The 25359-nt window shown below is 40.3% G+C and overlaps 2 protein-coding genes across 3 annotated transcripts; one reads left to right on the top strand and one right to left on the bottom strand.

Moving 5' to 3' along the window:
- Positions 1-893: 893 nt before the first annotated feature.
- LOC308336309 (protein adenylyltransferase SelO-like) lies at positions 894-12262 on the bottom strand. 2 transcript variants are annotated; one of them, XM_080793651.1, is made up of 19 exons: positions 11749-12262; positions 10799-10917; positions 9744-9872; positions 9332-9396; positions 9174-9230; positions 8855-8953; positions 8178-8245; positions 7900-7987; positions 7289-7358; positions 6811-6883; positions 6450-6518; positions 5673-5802; positions 5533-5577; positions 5257-5338; positions 4768-4860; positions 4059-4138; positions 3913-3956; positions 3741-3820; positions 894-2561 (listed from the first exon to the last, which is right to left on the bottom strand). In XM_080793651.1, exons 1-19 carry the CDS (start codon positions 11978-11980, stop codon positions 2439-2441), a joined length of 1746 nt encoding a protein of 581 aa, XP_080649777.1. In that variant the 5' UTR covers positions 11981-12262; the 3' UTR covers positions 894-2438. The 2 variants fall into 2 exon arrangements, with proteins under 2 accessions (XP_080649777.1, XP_080649776.1); XM_080793650.1 differs by having other exon boundaries at positions 6450-6533.
- A 490-nt stretch (positions 12263-12752) lies between these two features.
- On the top strand, positions 12753-21302 carry pdss1 (prenyl (decaprenyl) diphosphate synthase, subunit 1). Its single transcript, XM_080793885.1, has 11 exons — positions 12753-12936; positions 14844-14899; positions 15464-15596; positions 16308-16438; positions 16716-16857; positions 18431-18542; positions 18986-19095; positions 19203-19283; positions 19484-19597; positions 20679-20759; positions 21020-21302. Exons 1-11 carry the CDS (start codon positions 12763-12765, stop codon positions 21158-21160), a joined length of 1275 nt encoding a protein of 424 aa, XP_080650011.1. The 5' UTR covers positions 12753-12762; the 3' UTR covers positions 21161-21302.
- The last annotated feature ends 4057 nt before the right edge of the window (positions 21303-25359 follow it).

A 25359-nucleotide genomic window follows, 5' to 3' on the forward strand; every position in this document is an offset into this window, starting at 1 on the left:
TAAAAAAACATCACACATGTGTGAACCGAGTGGTGCAACTCCTCTCTCTCTCACTCATTATATGATGCTCATAGGTGAATGTCACATACATAGGTGAACACACGGACAAAGCTGTTCCTTGGAGTGGTTGCACCACTCAAAAAAAGCCTGTGGTATAACACTGTTGCCATGTGCACTTATTTAAGCATCTTTGGGCTTGTTATTCTGTAAGTAAGTAGGTCATCAATATGTCCGTACACAGATACATGTCTATGTGGCAAAGACTTGGTCTTGTCCGTTGCAAAATGATGTTCTTATTGTGATCATAAGACCCAATTTAATACTGAATGTTAGTCTCCAGGGTTTCTCCAGAACATGTATAAATAGAAATGTCACAATTTTGAAAAAAGAAAAAGTGTGGATGCCGCAATCGCTTACATAGGCCCCTCCCACAAATTTTGCTAGCCAATTACAATGTCACGTCACAGTAGGTCACTGTGATTTACCCCCAATCCAACCCTTGATGCTGAGTGCCAAGCAGGGAGGCACTGGGTCCCATTTTCACAGTTGGTTTGGTATGACCCAGCCAGGGGATTGAACCCCAACCTCCCATGACACTCTAAGCTATTTCCACAAAAGATTTACCGTAGTATAGCATTTATAAAAATGCCAGTAATTTCTTGGTATATTTCAGTTACCGGTATTTGTCATATCTGCCCTGTGCATTTTTTCATTACGAAGCCTAAAAGTTAAATTCCTATTATGTGTGTGACAATTAATCGTCAACTTATCCATATCTTCTTTCTGCCCGTAACTACAGAAAAGCACAATAATTTACAATAAATTACAAATTCATAATCATATGACAGGTTCCAGTGTATGTGCTCTTTATTTTGATTTACATAATGCACCAACAAAGAAATGATACAAAACATCTAAATGCTGTGCATCTGCTTATAGTGAAGTTATTAACCATTCTGAATAAAACACACAACGGCCTTACACACAGTGATGTGTTATGAGAACGGTCTGTGATTTCTCATCATGACCTTGGTGTTGTAGAGCAGACCAAACACTCGACATGCCAGTTACAGTTACAATCTAAGGCAGCGGTTCTCCTTTTCAGGCCACGACCCACCACTATAATCCCTGCAAGGGATTGGCGTGAGTGGCGTGCGGAAATCAGCAAACTCAACACGGTGAACACGCATATAATAATATAAATGAGGGCTGAGGCTGATTACGTTTGCAAATAACGGCCCATGGGCGGTTATATGGACGAGGGCGGTTATTTGGACGAGGCGGTTATTAAGCAAAATGGTGTCAGAACCTGGGCCGTTATTAGGTAGTGGGTGGCTATTTGAGCAAGGGCTGTTATTTGGAAATTCCGTAGCTCTCAAGTCAAAAAAGTGTGGGCACCCCTGATATAGCGCCTTTATCCAAGGCGCTTTACATTCACATTAGTCAGAGGAAACCATGCAAGGCACCAACCTGCACATCGGGAGCAATTAGGGGTTCAGACTCTTGCTCAAGGACACTTCGACACAAACTCTGGGGCAGCCTGGGTTTGAACTGGTCACTCTACCCCTGAACAACTGCCGCCCTACCGCAGTGGTTCTCAAACAGTGGTCCGGGTCATTTGGTTTAATTTTACGCTCTCAAGTGTTTTTGGACCAATCAGAGTGTCACATCGCTTCAGAGTATGGGATGTAGCTCCGCTACATGTGTGACACGTGTGTTGAGTTTGTTTGTTTACATGTCACAGGGCTTAGCGTGATGAAAACGAGTAATACACTGTCTCTGGATGTCATCTTGAATGAGAATAAAAATGGAGTAGTTCTGTAATCAAAACCAGTTGTGTTGGAGGAACGCGCAGCGATGGGAATAAACTAGGTGAATGAAATCAAGGTTCATTTTTATTCATGTAGGACTCGACACGTCATCACGCAGCACATTTTCGTTCAAAAGAAGTAATTAAAATTAGATTTTTATGGACTTTTGATATAAAAATACACAAAGATGGAAATTTGTATGCCCATATGCTGACCACGCTATGCTCGAAAAGTGTGAAAAACATATTTTTAATTTCCCTGCGTCTTTAATAATTAAGTTGTGTAGACTTATGTAGACTTCTTGTATATTATTTACAAGTCTACACAATTACATAATGTACAGTATAACAATTGTTATTTTGATCAACATTTGCCTGTTATGTCTCCTGTGTGATACCACATCAATACAGCATGGAATTGTGAACAACATCTTATCCAACGATCACCGAACGAACATATTCAAAGTTTTGGGTCTGAGAGGCTAAATCTCATCAAATGGCTCAAATGCCAAATAAATTACGGACCTTGACATGAAAAGGGTTGAAAACGACTGTCGTGCGGCATACTGCAGTCCCAGATAAAACCACCACACAGTTATGTCCGTCTGTCCATCCAACGAGGTGACAATTAAGAGGAACAGCTGACCTTTAACCTCTGGGCCCACCTTGGGGGTCGTGCGGCATACCCCGCCTTCTCTGCAGCGTCTTGTGTAAGATATGGACGGGTCAGAATGTGGTGCAGCAGCTCCACCTAATGGGGGAACGTCAACACATGCACAGACCATGAACACTCACTCTAGCCCAGTGGTTCCCAAACTGTGGTGTGTGCACCCCTTGTGGTACATGAGCGTCTTCTAGGGGGTGTGCAACATGAAAAGGCTAATGGTGGTACTATCGTTTTATTTTAAATATATTAACATATTATGCCAATATATGGCAAGAATATGGCCTATGCTGCATACATGCCATATATGTGCATGTATGTGGATAAATAGGAAATATATGTCTCTATATAGCTTATGCAATTTATATTTCCATGTGGGGGGGTGCGTCAACTAGGTCGGGCACTAACAGGGGGTGCATGGCCAAAAAAGTTTGGGAACCGCTGGCTAGCCCATTCTGGGCGGGAACCCCTCTTGGTGTTTCAAGCATTATGTTACACTTTAGCTATTGAAAAATAGCAGATCTAAAAGCTTGTAGGTCTGCTATTTTTGAAAAATCGTGGAAATGTGACGCAAATCTTTGAATATATATTCTTTCAGAGCGAACATTTTTAACTCAAATCTTTGCTTCTGGAGGGTTAACAACATATTTTCAGATGGGGGTCGGCGGCAAAATACAGATAATTCTGGGGGTCCTTGACATGAAAAAGGTTGAGCACCACTGACATAGAAACATGGGTTTTTCAGAAAACTGTCATGATTTAGAAGACATTTTGTAGAATCGTTCTCGGGTCTAAATGGGCTAGTGAAGATCAATAATAGCCATCGCTATTTGTTTGGTCTTGATTGATTGGTTGATATCTTTATTGAAATCATGAAATAAATAAATAAAATTACGTCTGACACACCATAATCAAAAGGATGACGCAAAAAAAAAAAAAAGCGTATATAGCTCTTCTTCATTGCGGTCCCTCAGTATGAGTTGTGCATATTGTCATGTAATGTCACTAATGTGTGCCTGTGGGCATGAAAGAAAATCACTGAATGGATGTGTGGTTGTACTTGCCACTCAAATGGGGGGCAGAACGTCAAATACATCATTTACAATATATACCATCTACGATATTGACTGCCTACCGTCTACTCAGTTCCCAATTTAGAAGCAGCTTCTACTGCTGCTGAACCAGCTTTTTAAGGAGGACTTAATGAGCCTTGATTCGAGTCAGGTTTTTAGGACTGTCATCTTCGTAGACGCGTACTGTACATACCTCAGAGAAATCGTCAACGTCTGCTTTCCGTATGGCCGACTCTGCCATCCAGTTCCTCAGCACATAGCGAGGATTTACATCTGTAGGAGAGTTTTAGGGTTTTAGAGTTTAGTGTTCCGTTCAGCAACTTCTCTATGAATTAAATCCGATTTTTTATATAACACTCCCTTACTTCTCATTCTACACTGGCGATCCTCATCAGTGTCATCTCCTTGCCTGAGAAGACAGGAAACCAAGTCAGAAACACATTTTTCATCCCAGTTTCTTGGTAAACGGTGCAATTTTGTCATGCATTCGTCATCACTTTGTCACCCCCACCTGCCCAGTCTTTGCGCGTACATGCCGAGCCACTCTGCGTACAGCTTGTGGGACGACAGGTCGTGAAGAGCCCACAACTCCTGCCCAAACAAGAGACGTCTGTCACTATGCATGACAATACACATCCGATATCCTTTCCTTCCCAAGTTAGTCGTTATGCCAATCATTTCCTCCCCAACACACCACCCTGTGTTGTCACTGTTGTTGTGTCCTACACCGACTCACCTGCCAGTGAGGAGCCTCCACCGAGAGGACATACACGTCATGCCCAATACTACCTGCTGTCAGGTAAATGTATTTTTGCGGGTCTTGATGGTGTTGTAATGGCTGATTTTATGGTTGCCTCCTGAAAATAACCGACCTACAACAAGCTCACAACGCATCGCAGAGCCGAATAAGTCGGTTCGGCTCTGTAGAGCCTACAATGTGTCGTCATTTGAAAGTCGCCTCTTCAGTGCTACTGAATTTTTCTGATGAGCCGAAATCATTTCGGCACTACAGTGGTAAAATAGGAGTATTAATCAGCCCTAATAGAAAGGACGGTGAACTTCGTCCTGGGCGATTGGGGTGTCAACTTTAGTTATCATAGCTTATTGTTTTATTTTGTTTCCGTCAGTGAAAAAATGTAGTTGACGAACATGTTTCGTCATAGTTTTAGTTGACGACATCAACACTGGTGGTGAATTAAATGTAAGCGGCAGGTCGTGACCTTTGTGACCTCCGTATTGTGAAGCTGCTGGACAGTGACCTCACTGAGCTGCCTGAAGGTCATGGTGAAGTCTGACCTTGTGTCCGCCATCATCTACGCACACACACACACACACACACACACACACACACACACACGAGATACAGCTGACAAACCAGCAGTGGTGGAAAACAGTACTCCATCAATAAGTCAAGTCTAAGCTTACCACCAGAAATGCCCCCATCCCCCAACTGTTTACAGTACATGTGTATGTACATATGTTTATTGCTACTAGCACTGATGATATCTTGTATATTATTGTATGTCTCTATATGTCTCTATGAATTGAATACACAGGACCACAATGGAAACAAGCCCGGTAGGGCGTTTTGTGTTATCCATTTAGCGTCATTGTATAATTGTGCCACTGTACTATTTGCAAAAATGTCAATAATAAATAATAATAAAGAATTAAATCTAATCAATCAATCGATCGATCAAAGCACTCACCTTAAGAAGGAAAGCAATGAGATATTCATCGTCCTCCTCCTCACCGAGTAGCCCCAGTTTTCCCTTCAGTAGCTGCTGAGCCCTGAACATGTATAATTAAATATATTAACCACTTAAAGTCATTAAAGTTCAAAAGTAAAATAAAAGAAGAAGCAAATGTAAATAAATTAAATAATAATCGTAATTTTCAAAGATAGCAGATCCAAAAGCCCACATGCCGCTATGCAACAAGATGTGATCTTATGGATGTGCTATTTTATATTTATATTAGCTTACCTAGTGTGGTATATATCGCCGTATCCCTTTAAAACTTGCTTAGCCCTGCAAAGGCGAGAAGAGAAGTTTATTTGGCTGATATAGTCAACACTATAACAATGGGTAATTTCTGATAACACGCTATCTTGGTATATACTGACCCCTGCTGTTGCTCTGGGGTAAGCACAGGACGGAGAGCGTCCAGTAACCTCTCCAGGTTGAACAGTCCAACATTAGCCTGAGCCCCGATGCTGTACCTCCCCTCGTCATCGGACGTGTTGGGGACAAAATCTGCAACAAAAAAAGAAAAGTCACAAAGACATTGTCCTCACTCAATGCTCTCAATACCATCATACTTGTAGGATGACGGTGTAGAACTACTTCTCCAAAGTGATCCAAATTTCTGCATGATCTGGTACTACCTCAAATTTAGAACAAACATGGGACAGTTCTCAATCTACTGCTCTGCCACCACAATGTGTAATGTCCTTACACCATCCATTAAACTGATTAAAGGATGGTTTCTTTCAAAGTTGTCCTGAAAACAATTCTATCGGGATCATTTTGTATTTTTGTACATTGTATTTGTTGATGGTATTAGTGTGTTCATTTTGTATGTGGATGAATTGAATACATAGGACCACAACGGAAACAAGTCCCCAGGACCTTTTCGTGTTATCCTATTAGCCTTAATGTCGTCCTGTACCACGTGCTGTTTACATTTCTGACTAAAGGTCCCCACACACCGAGCGCGTTTTTCTGACTTTTTGTGGCGTTTCTCCATCGGTTTTCCGAAAAACGTGCCCAGTGTGCAACCAACCACCTTAATAGTATTCAATCATTTACATTTACAAAAACAGCTCTGATACTTTTTGAATGGCAAAATACACAAATACACAATACGCAAATGTAAAAGTTCAGTGTTTATAAAAACATACTAGGGTCATAAGAGTCCATGAAGCCAAACGGCCCGTAGTCAATGGTGATGGAGAGAAGACTGAAGTTATCTGTGTTGCACACGCCTGTCATTGTGAGAACACATTATGTATGCTGTCAAATTACATATGCATGGATTAAAGAAAAAAATTATCTCACAACTGAAAATGTTTCTATGACAAAGTCATTTTACATAATCATGTAAATTGTTTAGAGCCTAAACAATTAACACGATATGTAAAATGATGATCTTCTAGTAATATTGTTCCTCCTGTTATACATACTGCCAAGCAGGTGAATAAATCACAGATTGAGGCTTTAACAAGTTGAATGGCACAATGATGATTCAGAAGCGCTACTCACCATGTGCAAACCCAACAGACATCCACTGGGCAATCAGATGTGCAGTTTCATTTACGACTGTATCGTAAAATACCTAGGAATGAACATAGAACCATGAATATTCTGTAGCACACAAATCAAAACCATTCAGCCCTGGAATTTATGATCCCTCCCTATCCAGAAGTAAAGATACTGAAAAACGAAAAGTCCAAGATGGCCACCATATTGGCATCTGTGCAAATGGAATCATGGATTTTATGATTTGTAATGCTCTAAAGTTTCCATTTCCAAAAATATATAGATTTGCTAATCGCCCCACAAATGTGAACTAAATTAGATGAGGGTGACCGGACAATTAGTAGTATTCAGTCAGTGCACTATAACCCCTAAACATTGCATCTACAAAAGCCTTGAGTTAGTGCTGAACATTTTAAAATTGAGCATAATAATCTTAAAGTTAACACGTGACTAATGATTCAATAGATTTCACAATACACACCAAATATTTATCTGGGTCCTCTGAGCTGATGAAAGGAAACTGTTCTTCAATCACAAAGTTCAACAGGTTTCTGGAAGCAACACCACAATATATACAGTATGCATTATTGTTACACATGAATTACAACAGGCAATGGTAAATCACAGCTTGAAGAGAAAGGGGGTACACTTCTACTCTTACTGCCTGTCACAAATTCACAATTATTACATAATCATCTAATCGCAATGACTTGAGATAATCGCAATTATTATATTAAACATTTTCCAAAAATAGCAGAAATAGTCAACGAGCTTGTAAATCAACTATTTCCTCTATTTTTACTAAAGTATGAAAGTATTAGTATTTGTCAGTAATTTCCTTGTATATTCAAGTCATGTGTCATATATGCCCTGTGCAATTTGTGATTACGAAGCCTAAAGGCCAAACAGACATTTGAATTATATTCATAATAACAATAAACACAATTAAATCGTTAATCGCAATTATTTGTATGAATTTGTAATCATGACAGCCCTACTCGTATCTTCACTTCAAAACATTGTGCTCATCGCTCCATATGCCATTATTTTCCCCTTCAAAAGGATTCCATGAACAGATAAACAGAATCTGACCTCAGAAGATCCGGCTCTCCGGATCGAGCCAGAATTTCCAACGACCCAATACGAAACCATGACTTGGCGAGCCTTAGAACGATCGCTCCTGGGAAATGGAAATCCACAAAGTTTCAACGGCAATTTTGTTAATGGTTAAAACATCCCACAACTATAATGGACAAGATACATGTGTAAGAAAGCACAGATGCGCTAATGTATTGAGAGAGCTACACAGATACAATCCCTTTGCTAATAACAAAACAATATGTTAAAAATTACTATAAATTTCACAGTACCTCGCTCCTTCTTGACGTTGCCGTTGTAGAACGGATCCCTCAGCACTGGCTCATCACTTACGATAAGACTAAAACACAACACCACATGTTCGAGACATTTCATTTATGTACCCGATTCCGATTCCAAAACAGATTTACCAGCTGTCAAAAGCTGAGGTTATGTCATTATGATTAAAGAAGGTTCGCGAGGACGTCCTCCTGTTATATAAGGCTAATAATAGGAGAAGGCTTTTGCGAAATATCCTTTATTTTTATTTTTATAAAATGTAAAAATAAAATTGTCCCTTCTGTAAGTTAGAGTAAGTTAATACAACATAATTATACAATTGGGGTGGTTGCATTTTGTTCTCCCTGCTCTTCTATTTAGATCCTGTGTCTAGGTGAGATGTGACCTTTGACACGATCCTGTTTCTGGTTCAACGCAAATTTTGACCTGAAGATTCAATTTATCCCCTGAGCAGAGGAACGTTGCATAGTGCAGCTTTAATACTAGCCTTTCAATGATTATGCTTGTTATTATTGGTCCACTGATTCAAAGTTATAGGACTTTGTTTTGACAGCATGAAGCTTAATCTATAGTGAATTGCATGATGGTCATCATTTTCAACACCACCATACAGTGTAAATTAAGCTTTAATGAAGTTGCCATAATTATTGGCTTGCTCATTGTTCCTCACCTTGCAGCTCTGCTGGTGGGAACCCCCAGTGAATGCATGGCCTCACTGCCCAAGAACTCCCTGACAGAGGAGCGGATAACAGCTCGCCCATCTCCAGACCTGCAGTGAAATAAAACAGAGTCAAAATACGTATGTATAAATTACATCAAATGAACGGACATGAAAGTTACAGAGTGTAGCTTTAATGCTGAACATTATAACAACAGAATAATGGTAATGCTGTGTGTACAATTTATAGATCTCTCCAGTATAAATAATGGAACTGTATTTGAGCTGCCTTTCGGGTAAATGATAAAGGAGTCAGAATGTTATATTACACCTTGAGTAAGGAGTTTTCCCTGAGCCTTTGAGCTGGAGTTCCCATATTTCTCCCTTCCTAGAGAAATGGAACATTTAAAACAGAAATATGAGTGAGTCTGGACTTCTGCAAATGCTTAAGCTGTGTATAATACCTCAAAGACTTAATAAGCTGCTCACCTGTTGGTGTGCTGACCAAGGAGATGTGCTCGGCCATCTCCCAGCTGCCCAGCCCAGTAGCCAAACTACCAGTGTGACAGAGATATGAGAAATTTAAAATAGGTTGAAGAAGTAATTCCAATGAATTGATGCAACATCAATTCTAGCCCTATTGCCCTATGCGATATTACATACATTTCACATGGAGATATTTTACTAAACACACAGTTTTCTGACAGAATCTTCAAATGGATATGAATTAAAGTAGAGGACAATATCTGACTCCAAGTAGCAGGAATAATTGGGCGAGTACACTCAAGCGCCACATGGGGGTGATCTGTGGCTGTTTATCTGTAATACATGAAATGTATGTAATATCACAGGCATTCTAGGCCAACACCAATACTTACAGTCAGTCATAAACACAGTGTACCTGATGGCCCCCATATCTGTGAGCCAGTGGTACTGATCCTGGCAGCAGCCTGCCACCACTGGCATAATGCAGGAAATCATCAGACTGCGTTGAAGCCACCTCCAGATCTAAGATGTTCTCAATTACATCCTATGGAGACATTTAGGGATGGGAGAAGGTGAAAATTCCATGTTGCGATTATTTTGGCCAAAATATTTGTGATTGTCAATATCATCACAATAATCAAAATGCTTTATGCTGACTCATTAAATCCCACTTTTGCTATTTTGGGCAAAGAGATTTGGTGTAGAAGAGTGAAAAAGAGTACGCTCTTTATAGGTCCATTTGACTAAGTATGGAGGGTTTAAGGGAGGACAATTTCATAATTTGAAAATCTCTACCATACGATTATTGTGAGTGTTTTATTATCACAATGAACGATAATAAATTAATAACCATTATCGTTCCATCCCTAGAGCCATTTGAAATTGGGCTCTGACAGCACTGTTGCTTAAAATCTGCTTCTACTGTAATGTCACAGGCAGGCTATGGTTAAACTGCTCTTTGCCACCCGTGAAGTAGCCTATCAATTTATGACCTTACACCGCTTGACCCAGTGTGAATCAACCATAAGCATATTGATATACATGATATGATGACCATGAACTACTTTATCAGAGAGACTAAAGTCAATCAAATTCAATCAATCAATTTCAATCAATCAATCATGTACACAATGATATGAGATGCATGCTCTGTTCCTGTTTAATTCTGTTCTTATCCTTGTTTACAAATCTTCTAGGCACGTCATGTACACATTGTCCAATACTGTATATATTTCTCTGTTGTCCGTCTGTAATAAACTAGAATGTCTTGTGGAAGACCGCCTGGTGTTGTCATGCTCTACGTGCATGTGTCTCAGCTGAATCCTCACTCACCAAAACACCAACCCTTGTTAGATGGAGACTGACCAAAAACAGAACAAATATACTTCCACTTTGTTACTTCACGACATTATTTCTTACATAAAGGCTGCCTATAGACACAAAATGTGACCGACAACATTAGAAACTCACCTCTGAAATGGCTGCCAGTCTCAGTGGGCCTTTCAGAGGGGTTGGAAGGGATTTGGAGAAAATGCAGTTCTTCACAGTGCGAACAAAGTTGCCGGGCACCTTGTCAAGTTGGAAGGCTTCTGCAGAGGAATGACAGTAGAAGACAACCTTTTTATTAATTATACACCACACCTTGCATATGAAAATGGCTCTTCTTGTGGCTACTTTCCATCGGGGGCGCTGTTTGGCTTTCCTCTTCTCCTCTTGTCTGGCAGTTCCAGCTTCAGCATCCTTTTCCCAATGTACATTCTTGGGAATCTTTCCTCTGCACATGTTCAAAACCATCTCAACCTCGCCAAGCCTGGCTTCTAACCCCTCCAACTCAGCCTCCTGTCTTTCCATCAGTGCCACCGTTTCCAAGCCGTACAGCATGCACTACTGTCTTAAGCCCAAACCACACCAAAGTGTTGAGACGGACAAGACGGTTTTAAGGTCAACCACACCGATGCAACTCATTGAGTTAGCATTGGTGTGGTTGCGGTTTTCTCCCCCAAGGAGTACCTACCAGTGTGGTTTGGGCACAGCTTCACGTGTCTTTCTGGTACCCAACCACGCACTTTCCTCCATCCGTGTTACTGTTACTGTTGGCTGCAATTCGAAACTGGCCCCCGTAAAATCTGAATCCACCCCTTTTGCCCTTCATTGTATATGTTTCTTTTCCCTTTTTACCTCCCTTATGATGAATATTTGTATGTCTCTAATGTTTTGATGAATTGAACAAGGTGGACCCTCTAGTAAACGAGTGTAATGCTTTATTGGGTCGTCCACTCACAGTTAACAGTATTGAGCTGTGCTTGAAATGTACTGTAATTCTGCAAACTGTTAATATTTCAATCAATCAATCAATCAATGTTCCCTAAATACTGCATTTCTAAACTGTAAACTCATAATAACATTGAAAAACCTTTTACCTATGAGCTTCTTACATGACACTTCAAAGTTGTCCAAGTCGTGCAGCATGTCTGAACTCCTGTTCAGATAGGTTCGGAGAATATGTGGAGATGGCTGTCTGTTTGAGTCAGTGCTGTCGTGGCTGTGACAATCAGCGTCATTCACACTTTGACAAAACTCCTCCTGGAGGCATACAGGTTTGACCATGCTAGTCAGTAGTACAGCTCCCATGGCACAGACTATATGGAACATTGTCAGTACTTATAATTCTAAAGTATATACTTATATAGCTTGAAAACCTGTAATGATGTAATCAAACTGGTTTGATAATAGAATACTGCCTCTGCTGTTGAAAAATAACAATCAAACTCGCCTGGATACACTTTCGAAGTTATACAAAACAAATAAAAATATAGCTATTATACAACATGACAATGTATTTAAAAAAAACTAAATTATAAATATGTATTTATTTATTCTTCGCCATCAACTCCTCACACTGACTCTTCCATGCTCTGTTCTGTAACTGTGACCGGGTACTACTACTTCCTTGTTATTAAACCTTACGTCACAACAACGTCACAACAAGGCGTTTCCATTGGGCCATACATGTGGAAATCGCTGTCTATTTGCTGCTGAGTGCTCAGATCCGGTCTAAGGCCCGCCTACTATTCCCGGTACATTTTACTCACACATACAATCATACATACTTGATACGCTCTAGACCGGATATGCAAAGTATAAAGCGAATTGGCCCCCGTCTTCTTTTATGATTAAATATTTATTTTTCAAATTTTACACATAAGAATAGGAGATGAACGGAAAATATAAATACAAGAATCAGACATAATAATAGACAACATATGAAATGAAAACAAGACCAAAAAAAATACAGTACAATACAAAACAATATAGGAAGAAAATACAATACGGAAAATACAATAAATAAAATAAAGGTCTCGCGCGAGATGCCGCTCTCCATGTCTTCCGCTTCCTGTGCAGCGTCATAACCAGTCCTCTCCACCAGAGGATGCATGTTGCGGGGGAACATGGCGGTTCCGTGGAGGCACTGTTGGAGATGGAGGAGTATATCAAGTACAGGCTGTTCCACCGCGTCTCTTCTGGAGTCAGTGTCCGCGCTGAAGGCATCACGCGGCGGCTGGGCCGCAAGGGCACTGGCCTCCGTCCCTGGAGCCGGAGCTACTCAGGTACGTGAACCAACCAAGCACAACCATGTGTGGAGAGAGACAGCCCAGTAGGGCGTGCTGTCAAACCCAAAGGTCATACCGGGTACTCACAGTATAAGACAAGTATAGTGGACTGTGGAGCATTACATTGAATGGGATTCCTCATCACATATTATTATGTCTTTAAATGTCTCGATGAATTGATTGAATACACATGGACCACAATGAACGGAAACCATAGTCATAGGGCTTTTTGTTTTCTCCTGTTAGCACCATATAATCGTACCTGCTGTTTGCAAAGTGTTAATAAAAGTATTCAATCAAAAATAGCCATGCAGGGACGTTGAGGGATTGTAGATTTCAAACTGTGTACAAATTAGTACATTGACTACATTCATATAGTTTGTTACACATCTCTGCAAATGTGTACATTTGTAACAGATGAGTTACACATGTATGTACACTTATTTTTTTGTAACAGTACAGTATAATGTATCAGACAGTATAATGTACACATTTAAACAAATTAATGTCTACTATCCTCTGAGAGTGTATTAAACCATGCGTTTAAAAATGCGTCCATTTGTGTTGAAGAATGTGGGGCTTGGCTTTGTTTGCATTCAGCACCATGCATGTACAGTTAAGGTCATGGGCATGTCAGGGACCCGGGACTACTTGACATTGTAGGACAGTTGCTCTACTCTAAGCCCTGGTGGACTTCTTAACCTAAGCCAGCTGTCACCCTAACCCTGCTACTGCCATGTGTTAGCCTTGGATCAAGACTATCGACTATTGGATCAAGACTATCGTCATGTTGAGTGAAGTCAGACTTGATAAATAAAAATATATCTATGATTGTTCTTGATCCAAGGCTAGCCGTGTGCAAAAGGCGTTGGCCACTACTACTCTTACTGGTTTTATAGTGGTGGCTTGGTGCAACCATTGTTAACCCATTAAGACCTGAGGCCAATTCCACAAATGCTAGGGATGTTCCGATCAGGTTTTTTGGGTCTGATCACAGATTTGTTTCGGCCGATACCGGTAAAGAAAAAAAATTTCCCACATTATTATTATGTTTTATATGTGGGCGATTATCGGAACATCTCTAACAAATGCCTTCTAAATCGGTTAGTTCTCATAGACACACTTTCAAGATTGTACAAAGATTGCATGAGTGACGGGCTTGTAGATCTGCTATTTTTGAATAGCCAACGCAAAAATCTAAACTGACACAGGTAGTGAAAGTGATGCACGATATAATCGAAATCGGCCATATCGATATCGGCTATGAAAATTGCCATATCGGTATCGGATCACCCTCCAGGTTATTTTCACAGATATTGATGACACAATAATAATGTGAACGTCAATGGCTCTGTCGCTTTTGTTTTGTGTATTTCTAATGTTTGAAGGCAGCATAATCCGTATAATATCGGAATCGGTCAGAATCGGTATCGGCAGATATGACCCTGCAAATAATGGAGATCGGATATCGGTCATAATTTCATAATCGTGCACCCCTAGGTACCGGTGCTTTCCTGGTTTTCAAGTTCAACTATAGTTTAACTGAGAAGAGAACCGATTAAGAAATGTACTTCTGTGCTAATGTGGGTTAGTGGGCTATTTTAGTCGCATGCCAAAATAACGTTACAGTAGCCTACCTACGCTGAGGATATATACTGTAAACTGTAAACACGTAATATTGAATCATGATGAAAATATGTTAATCAATAGTGTTATTGCCACTTCAATAGCTAAAAGAAGAAAAAACATCTGGGCTATTAGGCTAGACTTTAAAGTAGAAGATAAATCACATTTTTTCCACAAATTGTATGGAAGAGGTTAATGTACGTGGTGCTATGATATAATAGAGACCCATTGAAGTGATTTGTTGTATTAATTTGTTGTCATGTCATTTGATCTTCTAGGGGCTGTCCTCGTCACATCCTGTCCATACAAACTCAATATTTAAAACTCTCACCAGGTGAGTTGAATTAGAGCTGGGCGATGTGAACAAAATGAAATATATTTGAATACTGTAAATACCTCTATCAATATTGTGGGGATGCCTATTTGTGTGTTTAAAATATTTACACAGTTAGATTTTTGATAAATAATCATATGTAAGGCATGTATAATAACTAAGTGTATAAAGACGAATAATGGAAAATAAGTCACATAAGTTCAGCAAATTACATAACTTGACTAATGCAGCCTTTTAAACCAGATCGAGATAAATATGCCATCACAATAATATTACCATGGAAACTGTTACTTTTCAAGATTCAAATTCAAAACGTGACACTTCGCGCCACATTTAGAGCTTGTAGATCTGCTACTTTGATTATTTTGTGTGACGCTGTAGTATGATCAAGTAGGGCGTTATCTTTGAAAAACACAAGTTAAAATATGGAGATAAGAGATTTCTGCCCTACAGCGACAAAAACATAATAGACATATTGCACAGTGGCACTGCATTCCGGTTTAGGACTGTACTGCAGTTTTGTATGTTCAAATCCTATCCTATCTCTTATGTTTTTCCTCTCAGGCACAAAGCCAGGTTGCCGTACCCCTCTGCACAGTTTTGCTGTTGCAAAAAGATCCATAGTGATGCAAAGCTGAAAGATCCATTCATGCTAGCACAGAAAGACCTAGAGCACTTGTACGATGACATAAAAAAAGTAAGTTATGTTCTTTATTCCCATGACAATTAACATACAAAATAACAATAGGTTTGCAATGAAAAAAATCCGAAGCGAAAGACACCAAGAGCTGCCAGCCAGCAAACTAGTGCTGTGGGAACCAACATATGGGCACCGTTGACAAGGACGTCCCACATTAACATAATATTATGTGGATGTACTCGAGAACGATGCAGGAGCGCAAAGCACCAACCAGCTGGCCAGATGTATGGAGAACCGTGATGACTGGAAGCAACAATGGAGGGCTCATCGGAGGATGACCTCCTAGACTAGAGAATGTAAACGGCACATGGTGCAGTCAGACATTAAGGCTAAAAGGATAACACAAAAATCCTGGGGACAGTGGAGCATCTAACCGTTGTGTGGACCTTATATATTCTTCATGTTGATATTCTGTTTGTCCTTTAAAACGACACTCTTCCTATCTCGCCTCCTTAAATTCTTATGAAATTGGTCAGTTTAATCACTTGAAAAACCCCATGCACTTTTTGTTCGATAGTGAAAATAGCTAATTACTAGCTCACAACGCGAGATGTGCCATTTTGCCCAAATGTTCATACATTTTGATGACTGTTTGCCTATTGTGACATGCCCAGAATAGGGACACTAGGGTTAATGCGGTTAACAAACAGAATGTTGATTTGGTTTCTAATAATGATGTGCTTTGTTTGTTTACCCTGCACATTGTAGGAATTGTTTGTGTCCAAAGAAGAGCTGAGGTCTTTGTGTGACTACTACTTTGATGGGAAGGGCAAGGCATTTCGACCCATGATAGTTGTCCTGATGGCCAGAGCCCTGAACATCCACAGCGACAGAGACGGGTAAGACTGAGCAGAGTCGGACAAGAGCCTGTGATGAAATTATGGTTTTGGACATACATTTTTGTCATATGGTCACTGTCGGGTGGAAACAAGACAGGGCTGATATGATTTTTTTTTCTTTTTTTGCATCTATACATTAGTACGCTGGGAATGGATAAAGATTAACCACACTACCATCATATCCCATTTTATTTCTTATTCTATAAAACGTGACTACGGTTCTTAACAACATCAGTCTAATATCCGTCTTCTTCCTCGCCTCCCACTCTACATGTAGCGATCTGCTTCCGGGTCAGCGGTCCATAGCCATGATCTCTGAGATGCTCCACACGGCCAGCCTGGTGCACGACGATGTCATTGATGGCTCAGACAAACGGAGAGGAAAGAGCACCATCAATGAAGTGTGGGGGGAAAGAAAGGTGTGGGCAGTCCATCATAACCACTGGTTGGCCATATTGTTTTAATGCTTTACCTTTATGCCCTCTAATGCTATCTATTATCTATACACGTCTGTGTGCAAACTTGACGTGTACCGGCGGTGATCCAGATGTACATAATTATGTGGTCGATCAGTTGTATGATTAAGCAACATTACACTAGAGCAGGGGTGTCGAACTCATTTGGGGCGAGGGCCGCATTGGTCAAAAGGTCACTTGATGGGGGCCACAACCAGTTGCGGACGCACGCTCGATGTCTCAAGCCCAACACACACCGGCTCCGTCCGACGCGGCGCGTCAGCGCACGTCGGACGCCGCCGGTGTGCGATAGGTTCATTGAAAATGATGGAGGCGGCTGTTTTGACGCGCGGCGTTCGCAGACGGTGTGGGAGGCCCTTCAGTCAGTCACTGCTATAATATCTATCTATCTATCTATCTATCTATCTATGCTCAGACCCAGCCAGCCAGCCAGCAAGCCACACACTTAGTGCTCAGACCCAGCCAGCCAGCAAGCCACACACATAGTGCTCAGACCCAGCCAGCCAGCCAGCCAGCCAGCCAGCCACACACAGTGCTCAGTCCCAGCCAGCCAGCAAGCCACATACATAGTGCTGCCTCAGAGCCAGCCAGCCACACACATAGTGCTCAGACCCAGCCAGCCAGCAAGCCACACACAGAGAGATAGTCACTTACTCACTTGTTGTAACTTGTAGGGATGCCACAAAGTGAACATCAGCCAAATTGAATAGTCGACAGCTCTGCCGATTAATAATCGATTAATTGAACCCACCCCCCATATTAATCAATATCAGATAAAACGTATAAGATTTTATATTATGCACATGCCATGGTCACATAACCATTATGTTGAGTGCATGCTTTGATGGTTACAGTTATATAATCAGTTTTGATGAGTAAACCTTTGTGGAGATCTTCTCAGTTCTCATTGTATGCTAGTTACTGCCATTCAGGATGGAAAATGAAATCCATTTGGATTTGGGGAGAAGTAGTTTCATAAGGGGCTGGTATGAAGTACTTGATATAAAGAGAACATGTTCAGTTCACTAGTCTACACTCTACTCTACACCTGCCTTCATTTCATCTGATTGTCTGTCTGGCAGGCATTTAACAAGCAATCGTTAACTGTGTCTGTTAGAGAGAGGGGCAGAGAAGAGTGGCTTTGCTCAACTTGATTTATACTTATATTCTCCACTCTGATGAAGGTACATGTTCGATATATCATGCAGCCTTACTTATAAGCCTATATTTTGGCTATTAAAAAAAAAAAAAAACCCTTTTTTTTTTTTTTTTTTTGCTTGAGGCAGGCGGGCCACATTAAATGACATGGCGGGCCACATTTGGCCCACGGGCCTTGACTTTGACACCCATGCACTAGAGGGTGTGCTTTACCGTCATTATTTGCACGACGGTGTTGCTGCAGGAACAGGCTTTAGCTTAGTTCCATAAGCACTTCTATTTTCAACCCTCACTATATTAACTGTAAAGATTACCCTCTCGTGTACTTTTGCAACTACTATAGTTTTCAATCTTTCAGGCTATCCTGGCTGGAGATTTCATCCTGTCTGCTGCCTCCTTGGCTCTGGCGCGCATCGGAAACAACTCGGTGGTCTCTGTGCTTTCACAGGTCATTGAAGACCTGGTTCGAGGTACTGCACTCAAATATATATACTGATATACTGTCAGTACTTCCACAAGAGTGCACCAGTGTTGATTTTGACAGTAGATTTTGAATTGCTTTTAGTTGTATTCTTTATTTATACCTGATTTATACTCTGCTGTGTGCTGAAAATAGCAGATGTACAAGCTCACAACATGTCTTGCTGCACCACATTGTGAGCTTATTGATCGGCTATTTTCGGAAAGTGACACCTGCACACAACCAAACATAAAAGGACATGTCTTTTAGTTCTACTGGATCTCTTCTCCACTCCTAACATTTTCACTCGAGTTGTATTTGTTGACGAAATTATCAATATATTTTGTCACAGTTTCATCATAGCTTAGTTTTTATTTCGCTTTAGTCGACGAATTGAACACTGGATGGCATAATAGTGCTGAATGGTTGATCCAAAGTGGTTGCTTCCTTCAGGTGAATTCATGCAGCTGGGCTCAAAGGAGAACGAGAACGAAAGATTTAAACACTACCTCGATAAAACCTTCAAGAAGACAGCGAGCCTCATCGCAAACAGCTGTAAAGCAGTATGTACGTTCTATTTCCGCACAAATAACACCTAGCCTTAGAGTAGGATCTTGCTTTCTGAAGTGTTAAAATATTTTTGTTGACTGTGCATCCCAATCCATTCAAGGTATCTATTCTGGTGAACTCTGACCCTGAAGTTCATGAAATAGCCTTTCAATATGGGAGGAACGTTGGCATCGCGTTTCAGGTAATTTGTGATCTTCCGAACAGTTTGCCTTAAAAATTGTAGATACTTATGTAAGAAATTAGAATACATATATTTATCTATTTCTTAGATCTAATAAATCTTAGATATCAGTCTTTTCCCAGGTGACTTGGCCTGTGAATTAAGAGAGTATAAAATGATATTACTTCTAACATTGAAATGTGTCTCTGTCTCTCATGTAGTTGGTGGATGATGTGTTGGACTTCACGTCGTGTGCCAATCAGCTGGGGAAGCCCTCAGCTGCCGACCTCAAGTTAGGATTGGCCACCGGGCCAGTCCTGTTTGCCTGTCAACAGGTGAGGAACGGAACTGAATGCATGGATTCAAGTTCTCAGTCGCTGATTTCAGTCATTTGGATTCTATATTTGCACAGCGACAATTTTCATTTTTAACTTTATTTTATTAGAGCATGTGAAGTGGTCAAACTAGTGTAGCAAGGGGGACTTTTGAGGGAATAAAATAAAATATACTTAATGCCTACTATACTACGCCACCTTTTTCTAGAGGGAACTTTAACAATATAAAGCACATGCAGGTTCGTGTGACCAAGGTTGAGCATGGAAATAAGACATATTGGGATTTCAAACAAAGGCATATATATAGGAGCACAGCAGCATGGAATAAGAGCATTTCTACTTACTAATTCACCAGGCAGCAGGTATGCCGATACATTTAGGAACGCCATGCCTTCAAGCCCTTGTCCTCCTCAGATACGCCAACCTTACAGCAAGCTAGGGGATCCCCTGAATGAAAGCAGCCCAGCCCTTTTAAACCTGTCTGCCAATAAACCCCACCCTTAATTTGAAACAAGGAGCACCTGGCTGATGCTGCCATAGTAACAGGTCTACCTGGTTACACTAGCAATATGTTTAGACGAATAAACATAACACCCTAAATGGTCTCTGATATTTCATAATTAAAAGCAAAGGTAAAGGTATATATTTTTTTTAATGCATATTACATGCTAGAGCAGCTAGATCAATGGGCTACAAATTGAATAGCTTTTTTTTAGGGTGCATCTTATCTGTTTTTTTTAGCTGGTGTCAAGATAATGACACTGCTTAGTTTTGGCTGGTGCTCCATACTCCATAGCACATTCCTAATCACAGAGATATACTGTGTCCAACATAATATGTTGGACACAGTATCTCTCTGTGACATATTATGTGACTCGAAAGCATATGCACACAGATTGAGGCATACACACAAAGGTGTTGTTTGTTAGTGGGATATTTTTGTCATGACAAAAGTTAATCTTCCTACACAAACATTCATTACATCACATTTACAATCACTATAATATGAAATAAAGATGCGATAAAAGTAGTACAATTGAAACTAAACCTTGAGCTAAACTTCTTTCCAACGTGTTTTCAGTTTCCTGAACTCCATGCGATGATCATGAGACGATTCAGTTCGACGGGGGATGTAGAACGAGCATGGCAGTATGTTCTGGAGGTGAGAACCATAACATTAAAGACCATTAAAGCTCATAGTTCATACTGTAGCAATGGGCTACTTTCCATTTTGGAAAGAACTTGGGCCCCTTCCCTAAAAATAAGAATAAGCTAGAATAAAACCTAAACCTACTCCCTGGTTATGAACAACTACAAATAAAGGTAAGAAAGCCTTCTAGCATGGAATTGTCCTTTAATCCATGCATGTAAAAAAGAACACTCATCTCACCTCTACATATTGTTCACTCTTCCTCTCCTCAGAGTGACGGCGTGGAGCAGACTACCTACCTCGCCCAGCGCTACTGCCAAGAGGCCATCAGGCAGGTCAAGCTGCTCCGGCCGTCCCCAGAACGCGACGCCCTCATCACACTCACAGAGATGGTGCTTACCCGCGACAAGTGAACGTCTAGTCCAGTCCACACCCTCCAGGGGTGGCTTCACCCCAGGCAGCTACAATACCCCCCGCCCCTCCCAACCACCCACCCATGGGAGGGGAGAGGATGACATGGTCAGACTTCAGATGAGAAATACAGGAGAGGAAGCAATGGGTGTTTGTTATATAGTTGCTCTGGGGGGGACCCTCACTGGTATCATTTGATGCCACCCGTGAGTGATGCTGTGATAACTTCTCATTGTTGGGACTTTTATTTTGGTAATGGGGGGGGGGGGGGGGGGGAGAGACACACTACACTGCCGTATGAAAATACTTGAAAGTGGTCAGAACGACATGCAGGCCACCCTCAGAGCTGACCTGTACACAGTAGCTCTCTCTCTAGAACCACCACTCCAAAAAGTCATCATCTGAACTATATTTGAAGAGTCTCATTCCAAAATGAAATATCCACCATGTGGAATATTGAAAACCTACTTGTGCAAAAAATTATAATAATATATATTATAATAATATATTGGTAGATTATTAAGGCAAGTTAAAGTCTTGGTTGCCAAAGATCATTTCCTTTGAATATCTTTTAAACCTTATTTAAAAACAAAAACAATTATTTAAACGCAATGTAAATATGTGAAACATTCAGGGGTTTACTTTCCGTGGCTTACTTAGCATATAGACTAGACACAGACGCACAGAATGCTCTCCTAAAACAGCTTGTCCCCTAGTTTCCACGCCGTAAAAAAAAAAAAAAGGCTATTAGTACAGTATATAGCATTCTGAAAATTAACTCTTCACATTTTTGCAGAACTGGTTTTCAACGCAAAGCATCTAGAGTGGTGAGTTTCCTCAATGGCATCAGTGAGGGTTGTCCCATGGGTATTGGAGACATGTCCCCAATAGGTAAACACTTTTTACTGTACAGTACTGTAAGTACAACTGCGTCCCTGCGCTCGAACTAGTGAACTGTACTAGCCCTGGAAGTACAGTTCAGGTTACACTTTCTAGTGACGGGCAGAGGCAGCGTTGTAAGAATCTATGTAATTCCAAATGAGATGTCATTGGTGTGTACAGTATGTGTGGATCTGATATCACTATGATCCGTCCATACCCTGTTTGGCCAAGAGTCATTGATAATATGGGCTTTGTATGATTAAGTACATGTTATAAGGTAATAACCAAGTTCTCCTTAACATCCAAGGCCTTAACATCCACAGTGGCGGTGTACACAAATAAAATACGTTGTTTTTTTTAAGTCAAGTTGTCCTTTTAATTGGTTACATTGACTGAGGTAACAGAGGTGGAAAAAATGCAGGACATGACACAGAGTGCAGTGATGTCTACAGTATGTGAGGATGGTCTATGATTTGACTGATTTCTCTTTGCTTTTGTCTATAGTTCTTCATGACCTTGGTGTTATAGAGCAGACCCGTTGGCTATTTTCACAATATTTATCTGTGCCAACAATTTGAACTACAATGTTTATTTCTCACGAAATATTTGGCCAATTTGATATTTTAAAGGTCTGTATACACTTACTGTATGTTGGCTTGTTTACTGTTAAGTGAGAGAGAAAATAATGTTGCACATTTTAAGCTGGGAACCACCCAAAATAAATTTCCGTAATTTCCGCAATTTCAATTTCAGCAAATTTCCATTTCCGCAATTTCCGCGGTCAGTAGTGGCCATGACTAGTTTTAAAAACAATCGAGTGTCCTTTTGAGTTCCAAATGACCACGCTCAGGCATGCTGCTACATAGTAGAATTGTTTATTATAAAAGACTGTACATTAATTTCTCAATTAACATATTATATATACAAATAAAGGGTAGGGAGATAAGATTCAACATTTCTACCCAAGAAACTAGCTGGAACACTTAGTTTTTTTTGTTTGTTTGATATATACTAAAGCAAACAGACAGAATTATCAAGGCATTAGCTGTAGATATCCGGCAATGTAAAAACAGCAATGAATGCAGTTAAATGATCCGAGGAGAAACAAATCGTAGAGTGAGATCCGTTACTGCACGTATGGCGTCAGCTGAAATAAGTCTTATTTTCATCTTGCCATTATAGAAAAACCCTCAAGTCAAAACCATCCTGTTGTTACAACAAACTGTGACTTAAGGCTGGGGGTTCTTAAAGCCAGAAACAATTAAAACATGGCATCACAATGACTTCATAGACCTGAGTTATGAAACGGATACCCTACAGTTAAAAATGACAGTTGTGGGGGAAAAATGATACAGAAAGTATTAGCAACTTGTTTTTTGTTCCCGGGTGATGACTGTAGAGGCAGGGGTGGGAAACTTTGACGATGGAGAGGGCCACTATTTCCACACTCACTCCAGAGGGGCCACGTTGCATATTACTGTCGTAGCAAAAATAGACACGTTTTGAGCTTGTAGATCAGCTATTTTTGCTATATTCGAATTGAAATCTTGAATAAAATTTTGCTATTTTTTTATATTTTTATGTAATTTCAAATGCCTTTAATTATACTTGTGTTGAACAATGACTTAGACTTTTTATTTTTAGACTAAGTAATTAAAGCGGGTCATGTTTGCATGTTGTGGAATTGTAACAGCTGAAATCAATATATCAGTATTCTGACATTAACCTGAGGGCCGCATTAAGTGAAGGTGTCCCCCGGGGGACCAGTTGCCCACCCCTGTTGTAGAGGTATACGAGTTGTTACATTGGTCTCCGTTGATTTCTGACGTATTAAAGGAGTACTTCACAAAAAAAAGCTTTGAACTCATGGATTCTTATATGTTTTTGTCGCATTCCTAAGCTAAAAAATTGATGACCAGGCCATCGGTCAATAGGAGACTCCGCCAGTCAGACATTTCCATGAATTCAAGGCTTCATGCTATGGGGTGTGTAATTGAAAGAAAATATAGTAAGTAAATATTTGGGTGAACTACTCCGTTAATGGTGTTACGAGAGTATGGCAACACTGTGCCTATCGTTGCTGTAGGCTGGGAAAACCTTGTATGTTCAAAACCGTTCCTTTATTATAAATTTCAAAACAATCTTCTGTGCGACACTCTTGTATAATGAAGTAGGGAAATCATTTACAAAGCCAAAGAAAGTTTAAATATGGAGATACAAGGTTTCTGCCCGTCAGCAACAATATCCGTTCTTTATAATAATCGTGGTCCTTTACCGTTAACATTTGATTTTTATCCTCCTAGTTTAACTAAACATGTTGCTTTGGATTAGTACAAAAAACATATTAACAGTGATGACACACAAAAAGAGAGATATTAGGCTGAAATGGTCCAAAACTGGAATGTGTTCTATTGTCAAGAACTTTATGAATCAAAATGCTATGCTCTATATCAGTTGTGATTAGTTGTAAGAACCTTTCAATGTCACCGACTTCAAATACTTTAATACAAAAATCAGCGCTTAGAAAAGAAAATCATTGGGAGTCTACAAAATAACCTCGTCTAAACAAATTCAGTGATTTCAACAATAAAACAATGAACCTAAAGATGGCCGTGGTACATTTACATCACAAATGGAAGCATGTCACCTTACACAATACATCCTTTTAGAGTTATGCATGCCGCAATGACGCCAAGACTGAATTCCAGGAGTCTTCAAAAACATTGAAATACAATATATGGACAGACAATCTGCATGTGTGGTTGGTTAGTTTCTTAACAGGAGGGCCAAATTAGATCGGGATGATGAGGTGTCTGAACAAAATTGGCACCGTTACAGTATCAGACGGCTTAAGAAAAAACTGGTACAGTATATTATCGACATTCATTGAATTTACACCACAGAGACCCAATTGGCTGCAGCTCACGTTATTAGTATATACAACTAAAAATAACACTTTCACTGACATAATTTGATCATGTTGCCTCCAGTGAGGACATTTCAATTACATTTTATTCCATCAAAAGCTGATATACTTATATTCACATGGAATTAAGGAAACGGCTTGATTGGGAGAATGCTCTATTGCTCTATGCTGAATCTGAATTGTGCAGGAACGCAGTAATGTACGTACATCCTTCAGTTTATGCCAAAACCATCTCTTTGGAAAGTCCCCAAAAAGACTGCAAACAGAGGGCAGTTCAATCTTTAAAAAAAACATTATTCTTTTATACCTAAATTATGCTCTGTCGTGCGACAAACGTTATGACTCGGGGCTTTTACACATTTCATATATGTTCCCCCCCACCCGCCCGCCCGC

Source organism: Protomyctophum bolini (assembly GCF_963924005.1).
Source record: "Protomyctophum bolini genome assembly, chromosome: 21".
Classification (NCBI taxonomy): Eukaryota; Metazoa; Chordata; class Actinopteri; order Myctophiformes; family Myctophidae; genus Protomyctophum; species Protomyctophum bolini.

What these genes read in the sequence shown, in the direction of transcription:
- LOC308336309 (XM_080793650.1), bottom strand. Translation starts at nt 11,980, where the DNA reads ATGTTCCATATAGTCTGTGCCATGGGAGCTGTACTACTGACTAGCATG. An exon ending in ACCCCAGAGCAACAGCAGGG is followed by an intron (nt 5,578 to 5,672) that starts GTCAGTATATAC and finishes TCGCCTTTGCAG; the next exon opens with GGCTAAGCAAGTTTTAAAGG. An exon ending in TCGCCAGTGTAGAATGAGAA is followed by an intron (nt 3,821 to 3,912) that starts GTAAGGGAGTGT and finishes ACTCTCCTACAG; the next exon opens with ATGTAAATCCTCGCTATGTG.
- pdss1 (XM_080793885.1), top strand. Translation starts at nt 12,763, where the DNA reads ATGTTGCGGGGGAACATGGCGGTTCCGTGGAGGCACTGTTGGAGATGG. An exon ending in CTGGAGCCGGAGCTACTCAG is followed by an intron (nt 12,937 to 14,843) that starts GTACGTGAACCA and finishes TTGATCTTCTAG; the next exon opens with GGGCTGTCCTCGTCACATCC. An exon ending in AAGTGTGGGGGGAAAGAAAG is followed by an intron (nt 16,858 to 18,430) that starts GTGTGGGCAGTC and finishes TCAATCTTTCAG; the next exon opens with GCTATCCTGGCTGGAGATTT.